Source organism: Macrobrachium rosenbergii, chromosome 2 (genome assembly GCF_040412425.1).
Source record: "Macrobrachium rosenbergii isolate ZJJX-2024 chromosome 2, ASM4041242v1, whole genome shotgun sequence".
NCBI lineage: Eukaryota > Metazoa > Arthropoda > Malacostraca > Decapoda > Palaemonidae > Macrobrachium > Macrobrachium rosenbergii.
Genome location: NC_089742.1, coordinates 61,963,689 through 61,983,386, shown reverse-complemented (window position 1 = coordinate 61,983,386; position 19,698 = coordinate 61,963,689). Strand labels below are relative to the sequence as shown.

General features: G+C 32.8%; 1 protein-coding gene across 1 annotated transcript in view; it reads left to right on the top strand.

Annotated features, from left to right (window-relative positions):
- Nucleotides 1–19,698, top strand: part of LOC136843161 (hemocytin-like) — a 224,310-nt gene that overhangs the window by 187,669 nt on the left and 16,943 nt on the right. Inside the window, 18 exon segments of the mRNA XM_067111219.1 lie at nt 169–294; nt 1,293–1,501; nt 2,026–2,228; nt 2,962–3,275; nt 4,785–4,982; nt 5,163–5,277; nt 5,607–5,812; nt 5,981–6,161; nt 6,267–6,391; nt 6,919–7,107; nt 7,228–7,441; nt 7,574–7,732; nt 7,990–8,096; nt 8,213–8,428; nt 11,003–11,182; nt 12,029–12,124; nt 12,787–12,939; nt 19,221–19,372. Of these exon segments, the coding sequence (XP_066967320.1) occupies nt 169–294; nt 1,293–1,501; nt 2,026–2,228; nt 2,962–3,275; nt 4,785–4,982; nt 5,163–5,277; nt 5,607–5,812; nt 5,981–6,161; nt 6,267–6,391; nt 6,919–7,107; nt 7,228–7,441; nt 7,574–7,732; nt 7,990–8,096; nt 8,213–8,428; nt 11,003–11,182; nt 12,029–12,124; nt 12,787–12,939; nt 19,221–19,372 (3,143 nt within the window).

The window sequence follows — 19,698 nt, the reverse complement described above, 5'->3', positions numbered from 1 at the left end:
AACTACAATTTCTTTAGAATATTTTCTATGTAGAATTAATATACTACCTATCAAAATATCAAGTTTTTGGTGGATAGAGTAGAGCATTTCATATGACAAATCGGAATTTCTTTATGATATTTATTATATGAAATCATTTATGCTTTTAAAATACCTTTTGGTGGACAGACACAGCGCATTGGTACCACAACAAAGAACTTCACAATATCTCGTGTTGGTGACACCTTGTATTACGAATCAAAAGTTCACAACTTTGCCATTGAATGGAATCTTGAAATGAATGTCAAAATTGAGGTATGTATATCTTTTAGTTGCAAATGCCCTTTTCCATACATGACTTTCTCAGTGGTGTACATATTTCTTTAGTTCTTTTGATGAATCTTCCTCTATATTACTTAGTCTTCTGAATTTTTTATATTAATTTACTTATAAAACTTGTCATAGATGTGAGAGTGAGAGATCCTTCACAAATTGCATACTTGATATGTTATAGTAACTTAAGATATTTTAGCAATAATGTCAAAATCCTGTACAAAGATTTTAGCAATAATGTCAAAATCCTGTACAAAGCAATGATTAAAGTGGATAATTTTTGAGGTGCATGAAATATAATAAACATGTCCATTGTTTTCTCCTTCTAAAGTTCTGAGTGTAGATTACCCATAGAATTTAATCTATCATGGCAACAGTGAGTTCAAAAGGGCATATGTCAATCAGGATCAGGAGTGCCTTGTTACCCAAAGGGAAGTCAAATTCAGATTGATATGGGTTAATTTTTGTTTTGTTGGACAAGAATTTTGGTAAGATGTTTATATAATTCGGGCATTACCTATACATTGCAGTAAAATTCAGTTTTCATAACAATATGATGAAATGTATCGATAGATATACAGTACTTTTATCAAAACAGGCTTCGTATCCATGTAACAGATTAAATCCATCATATTAATTCATAAGTGCCTCACAGCAAAAGCTACATTCTGTATTTTATAAGTACAATATACAACTGCACTGCACCAGTATGTAAAATAAACATGAGCATCAGAACTACCCTAATTAATACTTAGATAAAGTAAGCAACTTCTTATAATAAAAATATTATTTAGACTTAGTTATGAATTTGTATTTGACCTAGTGGGAAATCCATTATGGTAAGCTGACAGTGAAATGTCACTGCCATCCATACAAACATACTGTTTTGTAATGTATTATTTTGAGCATTCATATAGGTTCTGACATTTTTTGATTGTATAATACTGTACAGAGTTAATGTTTTGTTACTTATGTTTAAGGTGGGACAAAATCTGAAGAACAATGTGGTTGGAATGTGTGGTTTCTACACGGGCAGTGGAAATGATGACAAAACTAAACCTGACGGAAAGCTTGCCACTTCTATCACAGATTTTGGCAAATCTTGGTCTATGGATGGGGACTCATGTGAGCCACCCAAGTGTAATTCCTCAGAAACTACTAAAGCTTTCAAATTGTGTAACATGGTTCAGTAAGTATTTTTTGAATTACTATACTGTACAGTGTGCTGTTGAACATTGAATATATGGTGGTGGCAAGGAGATTATTATTCTGTTTGTTGTGTTACAAAGAGGATTTCCTTTAAAACTATAGTTTATTGTTGTGCAGAACACTGCCTGTTCAGTTCATGCATGATGCTGTAGTAATAATGAGAGCCAAAACACCCTATAGCCTGTTTGCTGTTATTTGCCATGGTTTATGGTTTTCTAACTTCATTTATAGAGTGGCAATGAGATGTAGCATGAGAAGGAACTGAAGTTCCGTGTAGGTTCTTTATTGACTATCAGATTGAAGTAACAGTACCTTTAAAGGTCACTTATTCTTTTGGCAGCCATTGTATTATCATTATTATACTGAAAGCCTAAGAAAAATCGTACATATTTCTTATCATCATTATAGTCATTAATTCACTTACAGTATGTAGAGTTTTTATGATCATAATTTTCATAAGTTGAGACTAATGAGACTAACTACTGTTTTTTCAACTTACCACAGATCTAAACCATTTACTGAATGTCATAGTGTTGTCAATACATCCCCATTCCTGAAAACTTGTGTTGATGAAGTTTGCCAGTGTCTGCAGAAAGGAAATAATGAAGAGGAGTGCCGCTGCCAAGCTTTGAACCGTTACATTACTTCATGTCTTGAAAAAAATCCAGATGCTCAACTGTCTGACTGGCGAGTTGTTGCTAAGTGCTGTAAGTGCTGTGACACCCATATGTATGAATTTATTTGGTTGTTGTAGTTTGAGGTCCATATTAAGAAGTTTAATAGTTACTAATTTCAGTACACTACATATACATTTATCACATTTATTTTGATAACTGGGAAACTCGTTAGATTATTTTATCTTCTTCTACCCCCCAAGGCTCATAAATTCTCTAAGTATTTTTTTTATTCGTAAAGGCGTGTACAGTACTTAATTTTAGAAGTCCATTGTGCTGGTACTGTAGTAATTGTCTTTCAAGGTCACCACAGTCTCTGTTTATTTCATATGAGAAAAATCTGGATTTAAGCAACATCTAAGTACTGTAAGATAACTAATTAATTTCTTGGTTTATTATGCTGAATGTAATTTAAAAAATGAAAGGACTTTATTTTGCTTTGATTTCTTTTATGAGTATCTTGTAGAGTATGGAGGCAGAGTTCCTATCTAAATATATTAATGTATTTAAATGGTTAATTATACAATGAATAACCCTCTAAGCAGCTTATACAGTATATTCTGTATACTTATGGTGAAATGATTTATAGTAATTTTGTAAAATTTTTATCTTTTTTATCTTTGGCCTTTTAAAATTGATCCTTCGTGCACTACAGCAAAATTTTAACCAAAAATATTTCTTGAGCCATTGTGTATCTCAAATAATGCCAGAGAACCTGTGGGTTACACGTAATTCACAATTTTTATCATATAAACTTTGATTTCAGATAAGAAATGTGAACCCGGAGAAGTATACCATGACTGTTTCCGTGGAAAGTGTGAAAGGAGTTGTGAAAACCTACATGATAAGGAAGCTTGTGTTGAAAGGGAGAGTTCATGCACTTCTGGTTGCTTCTGTGCTCCTGGATTAGTAAGGAAGGGAAACAAGTGTGTCAGTCCTGATATGTGTCGTGACTGCATATGCGAAGCTTATGGTGACCCTCATTACAAGAGCTTTGATCGTTACAACTTCACATTCAATGGAGAATGTTCCTATGTTGCAGCAAGAGACAAGAATATCAGAGGCCAACATGCATTCCAGGTGTGTATGAATTGTATTTCCCATAGTCTTACTTCTAGGTCTGAGATTGAAACAGTTATAATTTGAATGGTAAAATAACAGTAAACCACATGGTAAACATTTGTAGTATGGAGACACATAGCCTACCATATTTTAAATATGTACGTTAAATCATCAAAAAGTCAATATAATTGACAGGATAGAATACAATGCTCCGTGTGTAAAGAAAATTGCGACAGCTAACTTGCAGTCTCTCTCTCACTGTGTGTTTTGAAATGAGGCTATCTCGATCTATAACAATAGTGTGGAGCATTATTCATTACCTGTGCAGTAGAAATGCTGTTATTACAGATTAATATTATTATGGTAGTAATCATCATCATCTACAATTGCCACATATAACTGGATTTCTGCTAGCTGAGTTCTCATATAATGAGTAAGGTACTGTGCCATAAGAAAAATTAATAAGTACCAAAGGCTTCTAGTTCAGGAAATTAAACTGATTTGTTCTTTAGTTTCCTGCCTATGCAAAGACAAGCAGTAGTTCAGATTTCAAATGGAATTATGAAGAATTTATCATTTTCATAAACACTGTTTATCTCTTGTGGAACTTTTCATGATGTGTGTAGAGTTTCACTTTACAAAAAACTCCTCATGATGTGTATAGTTTTAACATTATAGTACTTCCCTTTTATTTATGAATTAAAAGCCTGCCTTTAAAACATGTCCTGCTCATCCCCAAAAGTTGCACATGATAGTGATTTTGTTTGACAGAAACTTTAAAGGATATGTATGATGTATTGCAGTAAAGTAGCACATTTTGAATTTCTGTATTGTAATAAAGCAGCACAATTTGAATTTCTATCTTGTTTAGCAGCCTGTTCATACACATTTTCTGTACATTATTTAGTTTTAACCTTTTATAAATTCTAAGCTTGATTATATTATATTGTGATACCTTTTGAAGTATGAAAAGACCAGTATTAATTAATTAGCAAGTTGACTGTTACAACAATCTTACTTCCTAGCATACCTTCATATATTTTCCTTTTTTAACGTTTCTGTGCCAAGTGGTGACAAGTTTTCTTCTCAAAAGAAATGAAACTCAACAGCTGCTGTACAAGAGTATCAGACAAATGACGTTTTGTACTAACTTTTACTGTCTCTTATGATTTTTAAGTGACACAGTTGCATGGCAAGCACTATAATGCTGATTATATTTTAGAACAGTACTGTAGTATGTAAAGTGAATATCAAAACTTTACTCGGACCCATTAGATTTTGTTTGAGAACATTTTGCATCTGCCATAATGTCATTCACTGTTTATTGTTATTCACTGGTCATGGCACTCTTAGAATAACTGCTGAGTTCTCTTTTTCTGGTTGGAGTTTTATTAGATAGAAATTTTTTACTTTATTATTTTGATTGTTGTACAAAAATATAGTCAAGATTATTTTGTTTAGTATGTAATTTGCTTATTATAATTTGTTAAAATGATGAGACTACAAATCAGTTCAATTCCACTTCAGGTCATTGCTCATAACAAGGACTGCTCCAGAGTTCCAGTTACAGTCTGCACTGAGGCCATCACAGTCTTGTATGATTCTCATAGCCTTCATATTGGTGGTGACAGTGGGAAAACATCTGTTACAATTGATGGAAAACGCATTCTGACTTTCCCTCATAGGGAGCCATGGCTTGCTTTGGAACAACCAGACCTCTCTCAGGTATACTGTAGTATAATTTTACATTGAATATGCATTCATAATCATTCTGTCAAATCAAGAAAATTGTACGCGAGTACAGTATTTGATTACTTCGCTAAATTCTGTAGTTTAAATGTTGTAATGGAGTTATTGTGAGAAAAACAATACAAACAACTTTTCCAAACACACATTTATTTCCAGGTGATGGCTTCCATTCCTGAAATAGAATTGGAAATTACATTCTTTGAAGAGAATCATGGCTTTGCTATAAAAATTCCATCACAGCTCTACTTCAACAAGACTGAGGGTCTTTGTGGTAAATATAGCAAAACTTTTTTGTCTTTCATTTATCTGATATGAGATTTCAGTATATTTCAAACATGAATATTTCTCCCATTGTTCATCCTTACCTCACAGAAAATTTACTTTATTTACTCTATAGTCATTAATAAGGCAAAGAGCAATAGCATGTTATTCAATGGATATTTTTTCTGGTATTTAAGTGGCATATGACTAGTGGTTTATACATTCTAACTTGAGTGTCCTGTTACCAAGCCTTCCCTTTCAACTTAAGAATTCAGGTTTTTTTTTTTTTTTAATCAGTAATATCTTAGCTTTGTACTTGAATTTGGATGCATTTTTCAGGCAACTGTAATTATGATGACACAGATGATTTGTTTGCACAAGACAAGGGATTAGTCAAATCAGTGGAAGAGTTTGGCCGCAGCTGGTTGAATGAGGGAGAATCTCGGTCATGTGGTGTCATAAACAAAAAGGAACAGGCTTGCATTCCTCCACCACCAGACAGAGACCCTTGTCTCAAGTTGATGAATGAAGATATCTTTGGAGAGGTATTTTCCTTTATACTATAATCAGCCTTCTTCCTTGCTACTTTAATAACAAGAATATATCATATCTACGAGATTCAATGATACTACAGTTTTTCATCTGAAATAAGAAAAGATTTAAACTGATGTGATTGTAAAATGTATACAGTATATGTTTTTTTATTTTAATAGTGTCACCCAATTGAGGATCCTGCAGCTTACATATCAGCTTGTCAGTTGGATTCTTGCAATAGTCTTGACCCAGCAGAAGTTGCATGTCATAGCATTGAAGCTTATGCTAGACGATGTGCTGAATTTGATGTTTGCTTAGACTGGCGTTCTGAAGATCTGTGCCCAAAAACCTGTCCAGAAGGTATGCTGATCTAGTATAATCTGTACTGCAACATAATTTATTGGTTTTTATTTCAGATCAGTGGAATACTGTAAGTTCAAACATATTTTATTTTCTATTTTAAAGGTCTTGAATATCAACAGTGTGCCCCAGGATGTGTACGTACCTGTGATAACTATGAGGAGCTTGACAAGAATCCAGATTCTTGCCCTATATCTCCAGTGGATGGTTGTTTCTGTCCAGATGATATGGTTAGTGCCTCTGTTATGTTGAAATTGAAATTAAACTTTCATAAAATCAGGTGATAGATTGAAATACTGAAGAGTTAAAATTCTTTAGCTGAATGTTGCATTCTGCTACCATGGGCGCCTTTCCAAATTTGTAGTCTTCGTTTACATGCACAAGAGGAATTTGACATAACTTTGTCTGGAAGTTTACATCATTTATGTATTTAAATTGCATATAAAAAATGTGGTAAGCCAGACCAGAGTGGTTACCACAGACAAGTTCTGAGCCCTCTCATAATTTTATATGTCAGCAATAGTTTTTGATATACATTATGGATACATTGACTTACTAGGAACAATTTAATTTAACTAACACAATTTTTATCAGGAGTGTTTTCATTAAGTAATAACTTCCATGCAGGTATATAACACTGCAGTACTTAATTAATGTTTGTTCATTTTTAAAACCCTTTTAGTATTTATTTAGTATACATTTCAGCTATTTCAGTTTTATATAACTTTTTCAGTGTTTTTTTTTTTAACAATTTCAGGTTTTAGATAAAGGTGTTTGTGTTAACACCACTTATTGTACTACATGTGATGAAGAAGGTCACAGAGTGGGTGATGTATGGAAAACTGACCCATGTACCACATGTCAGTGCAATGAACATGGTAGTACTTGTAGTACGAGGACTTGTCCTGAAGATCCGATCTGTGATGAAGGGTACATTATTGCTGAGGTAAATAAAACATTCCTAATGAATACAATTGAAAGGCATGTTTTTGCGAAATATTCTTTTTCTTACAGTATTTTCTCAACCCAACACAAATAAGATTCTTTTATTTTCTGAATTTTGCAGATACCAGACACAGGTGATGAATGCTGTGGGCCCAGAAAGAAATGTAAGGTGAGACCTGTAGAAAACTGCACAACGCCATCTGAACCAGAGTCTAATTGTGGCTATGGAAAGGTATCTCAGTTGATTGAAGCTCCTGGTAAATGCCCACAGTATGCATGTGTCTGTGTTAATCCAGAAGACTGCCCAAAAGTTACTGAGCCAGAAAGGCGACCCCAATCCAGGTAAGTTGCTGTTACTGTATTCTTTCATGTATTAAAAATGACAACTCAGTTCAAGATGCAGTAATTGATGGAACTAATATACATCTTTTAAATATTTAAACTCGCTTTAAAATCAGCTTGACATGTTCTTGCAGGTGAAGAATGGGTTTTAGATGAAAGTGGATGTTGTGCCCGGTATGTGACAAAATGCAGTGGTGTATGTCCTGAAGAGGAGTGTCCAGAGTTCTATAATCGCAAGGAACAACCATTAAAGGAAGGTCAATGTTGCCCTGAAATAACCTGTGGTAAGTATGTGGTTTTTTAGTAGATTGTTTTTCATCAGTATGACGGTTCCATGCAGCAGATCCAGTAAGTCTGCAATTAAGGCTCTTGGCATTTCTTGAGTGTGTTGTGTGGAAATTTTTATTTACAGTATTTCAAAATGCAGTATTTGTATGATATTTGAGTCATGTACTAAATTCTGTAATTCTAAACGATTGCAGCAGTTCTTGTTATTATTTGATAAACCATGATTCCATAATATTACTTTTTTTCCCCTTAGAAATACCCAAGGATGCTTGTATATATGAGAACCGCTTTGAGGTCACTTCATTTGGTTTCCAGAGAGAACTGACAGATGAGGAAGAACCAGAAAAGAAACTATATAAGGTACAGATAGTGGACTCTTTTTGCACATGATTTCTTAACTCTGAATCTTGTAATGAAGTGGAAATGGAAGGGAAAAAGTATTTCAGTTAAGGTAAAGATTTACTCAAAACTTCCAGATCGGTGAATCTTGGGAAGATGGCCTGTGTTTGAAGTGCAAGTGCATTATGGGCAGTAAAGGAGCTGTACATGATCAGTGTAGTGAGCAAGTTTGCACCACCTTGAACGATCATCCAGATAAAGGAAACTATCAGTTAGATATGGTTGAAGTGGCTGGACAGTGCTGCCCTTCCATTGTTAGGACAGCATGTATTGATGACTTTGAAGTCATAGAGGTAATTATCTTTCTTATTTCTTTCTTGTACTAACCAACACAGACACTGAAATAATGTTAGCTGGGGATTAAAAACAGACTGTAAGTTTCACAATAGTTTGATATTCCAAACAGTGTGGTGCCAGTCAATCATCATACACACTGCATTATAATTTTCTTTTTGGAAATACCCAAGTACAGTATAATAGAGACCATAGCTTAACACATGAACCATGTTTTCTGACTTCATGTGTTTAAAGTATTTTTTTTACCATTATCGTTGGTCAAACCATAGTTATGATAGACTACATTGGAAAACATGGTTCTTTGTTGAAAGAAAGAGGGGAATGCAACAGCAAGAATAGAAAAAATTCATATGACTAGATAAACTGTCAGAAAAATGTATAGTTCATTTTTGTAGTGATTAACAGCAAAGAGAGAAAAACCATGAAAAGGTGACAAATATAAATATATTCTCACCATACTTAGGTCCTATGTGGCCAGATGGGGAACCCCCAACTTTGGATAAAATGTGAGACAGTGGCAATTACAGGAGTATATCCTAACAACCTCTTAACTTAGGTTGTTGGGTCCTACCTGATTAGGGAGGGGAGCAGACAGCTGTGGCCCTAGAACCCTCCTCTCCTAAATTTAACATAAGAATTATTGTTGATCTTATTTTTTATATTAACCTTGTTTGATTGTTTATGTTTTTAAGTAAAGGATTCTAGCACAACTGATACACTTAACTTCATGGATTCATGGTTTGATAATACCGTATATGCAAATTGGTCCTTTTGTAACACAAAAAAAAAGTTTTTGACGTAGGAAAAACCTATTTTTGGTACCTGCTGTGGGTCCTAAAAGGTTGTTTCTATGGCTTTTATTGACATGGTTGCTTCAGCCATAGAAGCAACCATATTAATAAAAGCCATAGAAGCAACCTTTGAGGATGAACCACAGCTATGCTATCAGAACTAAGTATTTGGTGTCTAGTGAATGTTTGTAGTGTGAAAAGCATTGGTTACCATGCCTTTCGTGTTGTTAAGAGACTTAGACTGTAGCTATAATTGTACTTTAGGAGAGGCAAAGTAGGTTCAGATGTTAGGAAATGGAGTTGGGACACAGTAACATGAAGGACAGTAAAAGCATAGTCATAATCACACACAGGCTTTTAGCTAATACACTAGTTCATGCACAAAAGCAATGAGACTTAACTGGAAGCCTGAGGAAAGGGTGAAAACAAAGATAAGGTCACTTTTGTTGTACCGTATGGAGGTGAAGTATGGTAAATTAGTAAAGTGATGGAAAAGTAAGTAAAGTGATGGAAAATTAACTGGCAGTTAAAATATAAATGGGGAGGAGAGTTTTGTGTAAGGGACAGAGAGTAATGAATGAGAGAATTTATTAGAGAATGGCACAGTGAATGAAGCACTGAAAATAATTATGAAAAGATCACTTAATTTTATGAAGAATGTACTTTCACTTTGTTTGGTTTTATGTTCAGCCCTCCACAGGGATAATTCCCCCTCTTAGAGAGTTTATGTCTGGTAGAAAAAAGGGGGGAATGAGGGTGAATGGGAGGAGCATATAGGTAGAATAAGGGGTGTGACTGGAGGAGAGAGACAGCTTCAGAACTAATGTAAATGTCAAGAAAGAGAAAAAATTGGAAGTTAATGATTGCCAGTGTCTTGGGAGACATAGCACACAGAAAAAGTAGATGAAAAACACAACATGGCATATGTTATGAATGTAGTATTGCTAAAAAAAATTCACAAATGAATGGAGCAATAAAGGTGAAGAATTCCAGAGGCTACAAGTACATGAGGGTGAAGTCATCATTACACCATAACATGAAAACACAAAACCTGACATATAAAACATGTACAAGAATAAGAATTACACTTTTAAGAAACATTCAGTAGTAGTTTGCTGAACTTTATTTCAGTAAGATGCTTACCAAGATATTTGCAGTATTTCAAAACTACCAGTTTACATGAGGTACATTCACTCATCTGTGAAGTTTATTATTTTATTTTTTCTGCACTTATTAATACACACTCATAACCACAGCTATTTTTATTCTTTCAACAAGAGTCTCCTCACCAGAAGCTACAGGTTTGTCACTGTTATTTAAACAACAAGTCTGTCAAGAACCACTGATTATTAACTGAAGTATGTTTTTGTGGTTTATAAATGAAAATACGTACCGCACTCTTATATTGAGATCTCACTCTCCTACTCAACACTTAATTATTATACTTAAATAAATCCATTTCCATAGTGTCACTGAGCTGCAACTTTCATGCCATTGCATCAATAAATCAGTCAGCTCATAAGATGAGAAGCACAAAGTATTACTGTACAAGCTTTTCATGGTTAACAAAAATCAGATTACAGTAATTACATTTTCTAACAAGGATATTTCAAATTATTAATTGAAAAACAAGTTGTTTCAAGAAAGCACAGATGCTTTAAAGATATATTCTAGAGCTACATTGCCTGGAACCTTTGAAAAATCTCTTGAAGCAAATATAATATATATTCATTATAATTGTTTAATATTTGTGCCATGTTAAGAATAATTTCTTCTTAGGTGGGTAGCCGACTGGAAGACCCTGTAAATGGATGCCGAAGTGTGGAATGTGTCAAGAACCCCGAGGGTAAGGTGGAAAAAATAGAGCAGATCTTTTCATGTGATGAGTCATGTCCTCTTGGATGGGTCTACGAACCCTCACCACTCTATCCACAGCAGTGCTGTGGTACATGTGTCCAGGTAAAACAAAGGCTCTCTATTTCTTCATTATCTAATTCTCTTCTCAAATTTAGCAACTGCTGTAGTCTTTTTATTAGAAGTAAATGTTTGTATTAAATCTTTAGCATTTTTGTAAAAATCTGGTACAGATACTTCATGACAAAGAAATATTCCTCGGTTCTTAATGAATTTTGATCTTTGTTAGTGCTTACGAACATATATATGTTATACTCCCTGACTAAGAATCATTTCACCCATTTTGTGACATGTTCACCAGATTTCAAATATCCTTTTATTAAACCACATACAGATAACATTTAAAGTGTGTTTTGCACTGCACACTCTATGTAGTAGTAAAGATTCTTTGCAGTGCTTTCTGCTTACTACTTTTCATCTGCTCCATTGTCTCTTCCCACTTAGCAGTCAGAATTTTTCAACTTTACCTTCTTTCAGCTTTTAGTTTACATTTAAGAACAAATTCTTTAGGCAAGCCCTGCGAAAGCCTGTAGTGTGACTCAGTTGGCTTGTTAAATCACTTACTAAATGAATATTATTTTTTTAATACAGTGATCTGTGTGATATACGCATCTTCCTAATACCCTCTGACTAAATCCTCAAACAATCAATAAGTTTGTAGGAAGGGGAATACTATAATTTTTTGTTAGATAACCATAAAAAATTTAAAACTTAAATTTGCTAACTCCAGGCCCTGCAAGCTCTCACTAAAAGTTTTATCACTATATTGTAAGTTGTGCTATATTATTTAGTCATTTTCCCTTCTCACAATGTTCTTTAATATACTGTACTTTAATTTTTGTACAGTTACTTTATTGTGCTATAAAATAACAAATGGCCCATTTACCAAAGGTTGGTTGTGTAATGGATGACGAAGTTAAAGAAGTTGGAGAAATATGGCTGTCACCTGATCTGTGCACAACTTACACATGTGCCAGAGATAGCAAGGTATGGGTTTAATTTCTTTCACTATTCACCTTGCACTGAAATGTACTGTCATGTTACTTGAATTTCTTCTGTGGAATAGTTTTATTATGACACACTCATTTCAGTTCAGAATGAGTTGTACTTTGCTATATATATATATATATATATATATATATATATATATATATATATATATATATATATATATATATATATATATATATATATATATACAATATATATATAATATTTCTGATCAACTCCATGTCAGCTGAAAAAGTCCATTCAGCACTTTATTTCTAGGTAATCCTGTTGCTATATATATATATATATATATATATATATATATATATATATATATATATATGTATGTATGTATGTATATATATGTATATTTTATATATATATATATATATATATATATATATATATATATATATATATATATATAGTATATATATATATATATATATATATATATTATATATATATATATATATATATATATATATATATATATATATATATATATATATATATATATATATATGTATGTATGTATGTATATATATATATATATATATATATATATATATATATATATATATATATATATATTATATATATATATATATATATATATATATATATATATATTTTAAATATTTTTTGGCTTTTTACAGAAGCAAATACAGATTCAAGCAGTTGAAGAAAAATGTGAAACACCAAGTGCAGAAGACAGACTCTTATATGTTTATGTGGAAAACAAGGATCCTGATCGCTGTTGTCCATCATTTACCAAAACTGCATGTTTGATGGGCAATGTGCCTCTAGAGGTGGGTTCCTATTTTCTTGTGATATTTATTCAAATATTTTTCAAATGTAGGAGGAAATTATGCAGCAGTTACTAATTTTACTTACTTTCATAACTTCAGAGTTCATAAATGTAGCACTGCTGTTTATCTCACAACTTTCTTCCCATGAAGTACGTAATGTGCATTACACTACTGTATTCTTAAGTGTATTATCTGCAACAAAACTGAAGTTACAGTTTTCCTAAATCTTTGGACACGTATTGTTCAATAATGCAACATCTGGAAACTCTAGAAAGGGGCAGAGCTTTAAAGTCTTATCTTTTTGTTTGCTCGATTTCCCATAACTTTAAATCATAAAAATTCTACAGTTGTAAAGTCATTTGATACCTAAACATTTAAGTCTTCCAGATTTAATATATATGCTATAGTTTGCACAGGATAGTCACATTCTAGAGTAAACTTTGTGAGATTGTGTTTTCGGGCGAAAAAAATGGGAAATTCAATGAACAAAAGATAATGAAAACTGTTGCCTCACTTTTGGAGATAGTACATGTTGCTGAACAGGTATCACCAAGTACTTTTTATGAAATATTTAAATGTTTTTTGGAGGCATCCCTGCTTCATTTTGGTAAAATACATAGGTATTGATGTTGTAAATGAAAATATATAAAAGACTTATTAAAATGATAGTGTAGTTGTAGTTGCAGTTGGTAAACATAACATGTTAATGGAGTCTTGAAAACTCTTACTGCTTGGTCAGCCTTTTCTGGTGCACAAACATGACAGTGGTCTATCTTTGTGTACACATTTTATCCATATTATAAAATGTCATTATTTGTTTTGTTTTAGCAGCCATGATGAAAAGTCCAGAAATCATTTAGACAGTAATTACACAGTCTAGTATGCTGGAAAGCTGGAGTAGCTCAAGCTTTTTAACATTACATACATATTTCAGGAATTATTAGGATTACTAATACAAATATAATTTTTCTATTTTTAAATTTACATTAAAATACAAACCCATTATTCATGTACAGTACTTTATTTGTTTATATGTGTCCCAAGCACTCCCTGGTTCACCAGATTTTTGTCTATCAGATAGAAGGTATCTCACTAAACGTGCACTCTGGATCGTTAGGTATATCACAGCCAGTGTCCAGACTTCTTGAGTAAACTGTATATGAATCAGAAAAATTTTTTACAATAATCCCTTTAATCATACCTTTCCATACATAACTCTCCGCCTCTTACTTCCTTCTGTACGACTCCACACAGTTATCATCACTTCACACTATACGAGGATTGTGTCATTTGTGCTTTTTCACCTCTTTGTTGTGATATTTCATATTAATCTCTGCTCCTTTCATGTTTATGTTCTATTTTTATCTGCGATTAGCATGATCTGAGACCTTTACAGATGAAGACAGTGAAGTCTTAAAGACCTGATTGATTTAAGGAGTATGCCAATGCCATAAGTCACATTGTATGTTGGCTCTCTGACTTTATGATCAAAGAAATTTGCTTCAAATTTTCAACCACCATTGTTCAACCAATGCTTAAAATTCCCTTATAAGGAAACTTCATCCTAAATTCAAGTAGTTTACATTCAACAAAAATTCCATTTTTATAATTTAATGTAAAAAAAGTTGCACACCCAAAATATTTTTCCTAACAACAAATTTAACTTAGTAACTATACTACAACCCTAAATGTTTGATTGAATTTTGTACTGTCATCTCTAAGCTATATATTTTAATTTCATAGCTGTGATAGGTAGAAAGCTGATTTTTTTCAGTGAAAGCATATTGTATAAAAAATATACCCTGATAATTTTATAATGATCAAATAAAATGAAACATACTTTCTCTTGTTTTGTATATTAACTGAAAATTGTAGTTCTACTTTCATTCTTGGCAAATATAAAGGATACAACAAAAGTCAGGAAACAAATGGAATTTTATTACGTCATAAGGATAAATGATGTAACTCAATGACATTTGTACATAAGGCAGCCACCAGTTTACAATGAGGGTTCCGTTCCAACTCCGCATTGAAAGCTGAAAATCGTCGTAAACCGAAATTTCTAAAATCATAAGAAAACCTTACTTTTAATCATTTGGGTGTCTTGAAAATGACGTAAACTGCATTTTTATTGAGTTTTTCATATAAAAACCTCGAAATTTTGACCATTCTGCCATTTTAGAACCATATTTATTCCGTCTGATCAGCGTTGCAAACCCAGAACATGCCTTGTAACCAGGGAAATAATTTCTGATGAATATATTTGAAGAGCGTCATAAACTCAGAACATTGTAAGCCAAGCCCGTCATATGTTGATTTACATTCTTTTAGCATTGTACAGTATTATATACATAAGTCATGAAATATGAAACATGAAAATTGGTTTTTGTGCTACAATTATTCTTAATACAGTATATACAAAACATCTAATTCTATATTTTCTTGTTATCACTGTTTCCATCAAAGACATCGTTGATATTTTAATAGGGTACTGAAAGAAAATTAACGTTAGCAATTCTGACTAAAGATGAGAAGTTCACATGAAAACTTGCAATGATTTGCTAATAGGACCATAACAGCTGTGAACTACATTGTCTGTAAACATCTCTGAAAGTTTTTTAAGTAATAATACTTTAAGATGTGTTGATTTGGACATTAAACTCTCTGAAACTATCAATAACTAATTTGAAATAATTTTTCAAAATCTGGCCATTAGCACACCCCTTAAAGTTCTCTGGCATCTCACATTCAATGGACTAGAAGGACTTACTTCACAATCCCATCCACAAAGATGTTTCTTTAGTTCATTTGGGAAGAGAAGGTTTACCAGTTCAACATCCTTTAATTCAGCCTGTTGACTGCACAACAGGTATTCACTAGGTACAGTCATACCATGAACTTACACCAGGTTAGGTTCCAGAACCCCTCACGCAAGGCGAACTTGGCAGCACGGTCTCTAAAATTGCTAATAAACGCTTATTTCTAAAGTTTAAACACTAAATATGACCCTAATCATGCTCCCAAATTATTAAGCTAACTTTTAAATGAAATTAAAGTTACTGTAATTTCATTTAAAAGTTAGCTTATTACATTACTCTTATAAAAAGAAATAAATGGTTGACACAAAAATGAAGAGTTGGAAGAGAATTTCTGTCTCTCTCCCCTTTCGACCGATCTGAGTCTTCTCAACCTTTCTTTAATAACTTCTTTATTCTACATCTCTTTCTCTTTGTTCTGAAATGGTTTTTCATGAACAAACAGTGGTTTTTATTTTGACTAATACAACTCTTAGTTATTATGTCTCTATGTTTTAGAATGTATTTACACATTAGCGCATTTACACTTCGTAGAGACTGGCACAAGTAAAATGAGAGAGAGAGAGAGAGAGAGAGAGAGAGAGAGAGAGAGAGAGAGAGAGAGAGAGAGAGAGAGAGAGAGAGAGAGAGATATTATTTATCAATTATTACGGAGACAGAGAATAACGAGAGAGAGAGAGAGAGAATATTGTCCTTACTTGAAATATCACGCTAAATTATTTATGAATTATTACGGAGAGAGAAAGAGAGAGAGAATTATTACGGAGAGAGAGAGAGAGGTTATTTTTATGTTGGTTATCAAAAGGTGGAAATTCAGTATTAAACTAACTTTTAAATGAAATTACAGTAACATGAAATTAAAGTTACTGTAATTTCATTTAAAAGTTAGCTTAATACATTACCTTAAAAAAAGAAATAAATGGTTGCCGTAAAAATTCAGGAGTGTGTGAAGATTAGTATTGTATCCTATTTCTCTCTCTCCCCATTCCACAAATCTATTTATAGAAGTCTTCTCATCCTCATTTTTAAAAACTTCTTTATTCTGCGTCTTTCTCTTTGTTCTGAAATGCTCAAAAAGAAATGCTCAATGTCTCTATGTTTTAGAGAGAGAGAGAAAGTACATAAGAAACCTTTGACCCGCTAATCAGCAACACTCCCCCTTCTTGTCATGTTAAATCAGCATGTCTGACAGCTTTTTGCCTTTGAGCTTCTTACAGAAGATGAGGGAAAGATATTTGTTTGTTTAATATCACATACAAATTTTGTAATTACAGTTATATTATTATTATTATTATTATTCCATTTCAGTAAAAATTACTTATTTTAATCTTCATTAATTCTATCTAAGTATTATTCTAATGCATCTCAATAAAAGATGAAAAAATGTATATCTAGGCTAGCCTTTTATGCCATATGTATGTCATCAGCAGTCTTAGGATGACCTGAATGGGATATCAAATTTTTGCTTGAAATTGGCTAAGCAGTCCTGAAAGTATGTCCAATCACTGAGCTATTACTGTACAGTATAATGATTTGTATGCTCGAGAAATAATTATTTAAATATGCAGAGTGTTGTGACAAGAAAACCATTGCAGCTGAAATTTCCCACCTTCAATCCAATACTGCAGTGGCTGTTCCATTTGCCTCCTCCAAGTCCCAATCAATCCTCACAGATAACAGTATTTCATGCTATTTCGAATATCAACTACTCAAGTAGTTTACCTGAAGAAATTATTAAAATACCTTTTATTAGCACTTGGCTAGCCATTTTGTCTTTTTATTTACCTACAATTAGATATAAAATCATCATTTAATGCTCATTGTTCATTTGCATTTGACTGGAGTAGACTGTCACAAGCTCGTAACTTGTGTGCTTGTATTGTTGTATTATCAATGTAAATCAGCATGTTTATGATCTAAATAAGGAAGTGTGAGGGTTCTCTGTATATATAAGCATTCAGGAGTATTACTGAAGAATATTTTGCATCTTTATCACATTAAGCCAATGATATCAGAAACAAGATTTCAGCCAATCTACCTAAAACCTACACTGGTGATTGGACAGATGGAATGAAATAGAATATAACTGGAGGCAGACCCAGAGTTCCACTCCCCCTGGAGAAAACTCCTGAAGTAGCCCCTCTTTCATAGGTTCCACACCCAAAATTCAATCTCAAAAGCATACAGTAAAAGGTAAATAGGTATACTGTACAGTGTATACAAAAGTTACCAATAAAAAGAACAAAGAAGCAAACCAGTGTACTCACTCTTCACTGTAATATAGGACACAAAAAAGGAAATAAAATACTCAGCACAAACAGGACCTTGTTCCCAAATGTTAATTAGGTTATAACTTAATTGTTCTCAAGTGTTAATTATGCAATACATTCATCACACTAAAAATAAGGAACTTTCCTTAACATGACTATTGAATTATGTTAGTGTGAATCCATAAAATACTTGTACTGGACTATGCAGAAGATGCTGTAATCATAAGCCGGAATGAAACTAGCACTGCAAAAGACCTACAGTCTAAGAAAGACCAGTAACACTGTACTGTATTACAATTACAGACAGTTACCACTTATGACCAAAAGATGGCACTGGCAATTTAAGTACCTGATAAATGCTGGATTCACACTTTTATCACTTAATTAATTTTGTGACTAAAAAATGGAAAAGGAATCAGTAATAAGCAGTGAAATAGCAATCCTCTGTATAAACAAACATCCAGGGAATATGAATAGAGCTACTAACAACACTGCATTGAAGGTTTTGGTTAAAACATCCCTGAGGATCCAGAGACCACGTGGGTAGAGATGCTACTTTCTTGTTCTGTCAGACAGACAAAAGATTGGTGAACCTGGGAACATTCAGGGTATGAATACTATAGGAGTATCACTACTGGAGTTGTGATAACACAAACTGATACTAGATGTAACATCTAAATTAATATATAATGTATAAATGGTAGACTTAGGAATTACATTCAAGATATGAATATAGGCATGTGATTATTGGGGATGTGATGACAAACTGATATAAGGTGTAACATTTAACATTAATTTATAATGTATAAATGGTGGAATCATCAGTTACTTGACTTTTCAACCTAATTATTATATGTAAAGGGGGGGACAAATTTTCATTTCATCTTCATATGAAGAATTAACTAAAGTGCAGTATATGAAATATATATGTATAGCAAAGCATTGGAAACAGCAACAGCTGTGGGTGTTTGGAAGAAAGCTACCGTAGGTTTTTTTGACAATAAACCTGAAATAGATAAGGCAACATTAAAAAGGCTAGCTGTGATTATTAAAATTTACAAAATTTTAGGAAGCTTACAACTTTTCATAACACAGTACATTCAATGGAATCACTATCTATAATACAGATGACCACGTACTGGAATTACTCATAGATATCGTACATTTTAAAAACAGATTTTGCATTCATACACAGGCAGGTGATACTATGCAGGACCCTCTTGATAGCTGTACAAGCATCAACTGTGAATTAGCCACTGATGGAAATGTTACACGAAAAGAAAGAGAAATAACATGCGATATGAAATGTTCGCTAGGACAGACGTACATACCACCCACACCTGACAGGTAAGTGGATATGACATGTTCTCTTGGACAAACTTACATACCACCCACACCTGACAGGTAAGTGAACAGTTAAACCTACAGTATTTGCTATGTCTTTCACAAGGTTTTTATGAAATGATTTTCATGTAACTATGTTATTTTTGAACAAATTGTAGCTACTCTTGAAACATGTAGCAATGTAAGTTACAATTTTTACTGTATACTCAACCAGCAGATAGATTTTCTGTTCCAAATTGTTTTAGTTTAAGCTGAATCAGTTCCAATTTTTTACTTAACACCAGTATAACTATTTCATTCTGAATCCATTTCCAATTTGAAAGGTTTTA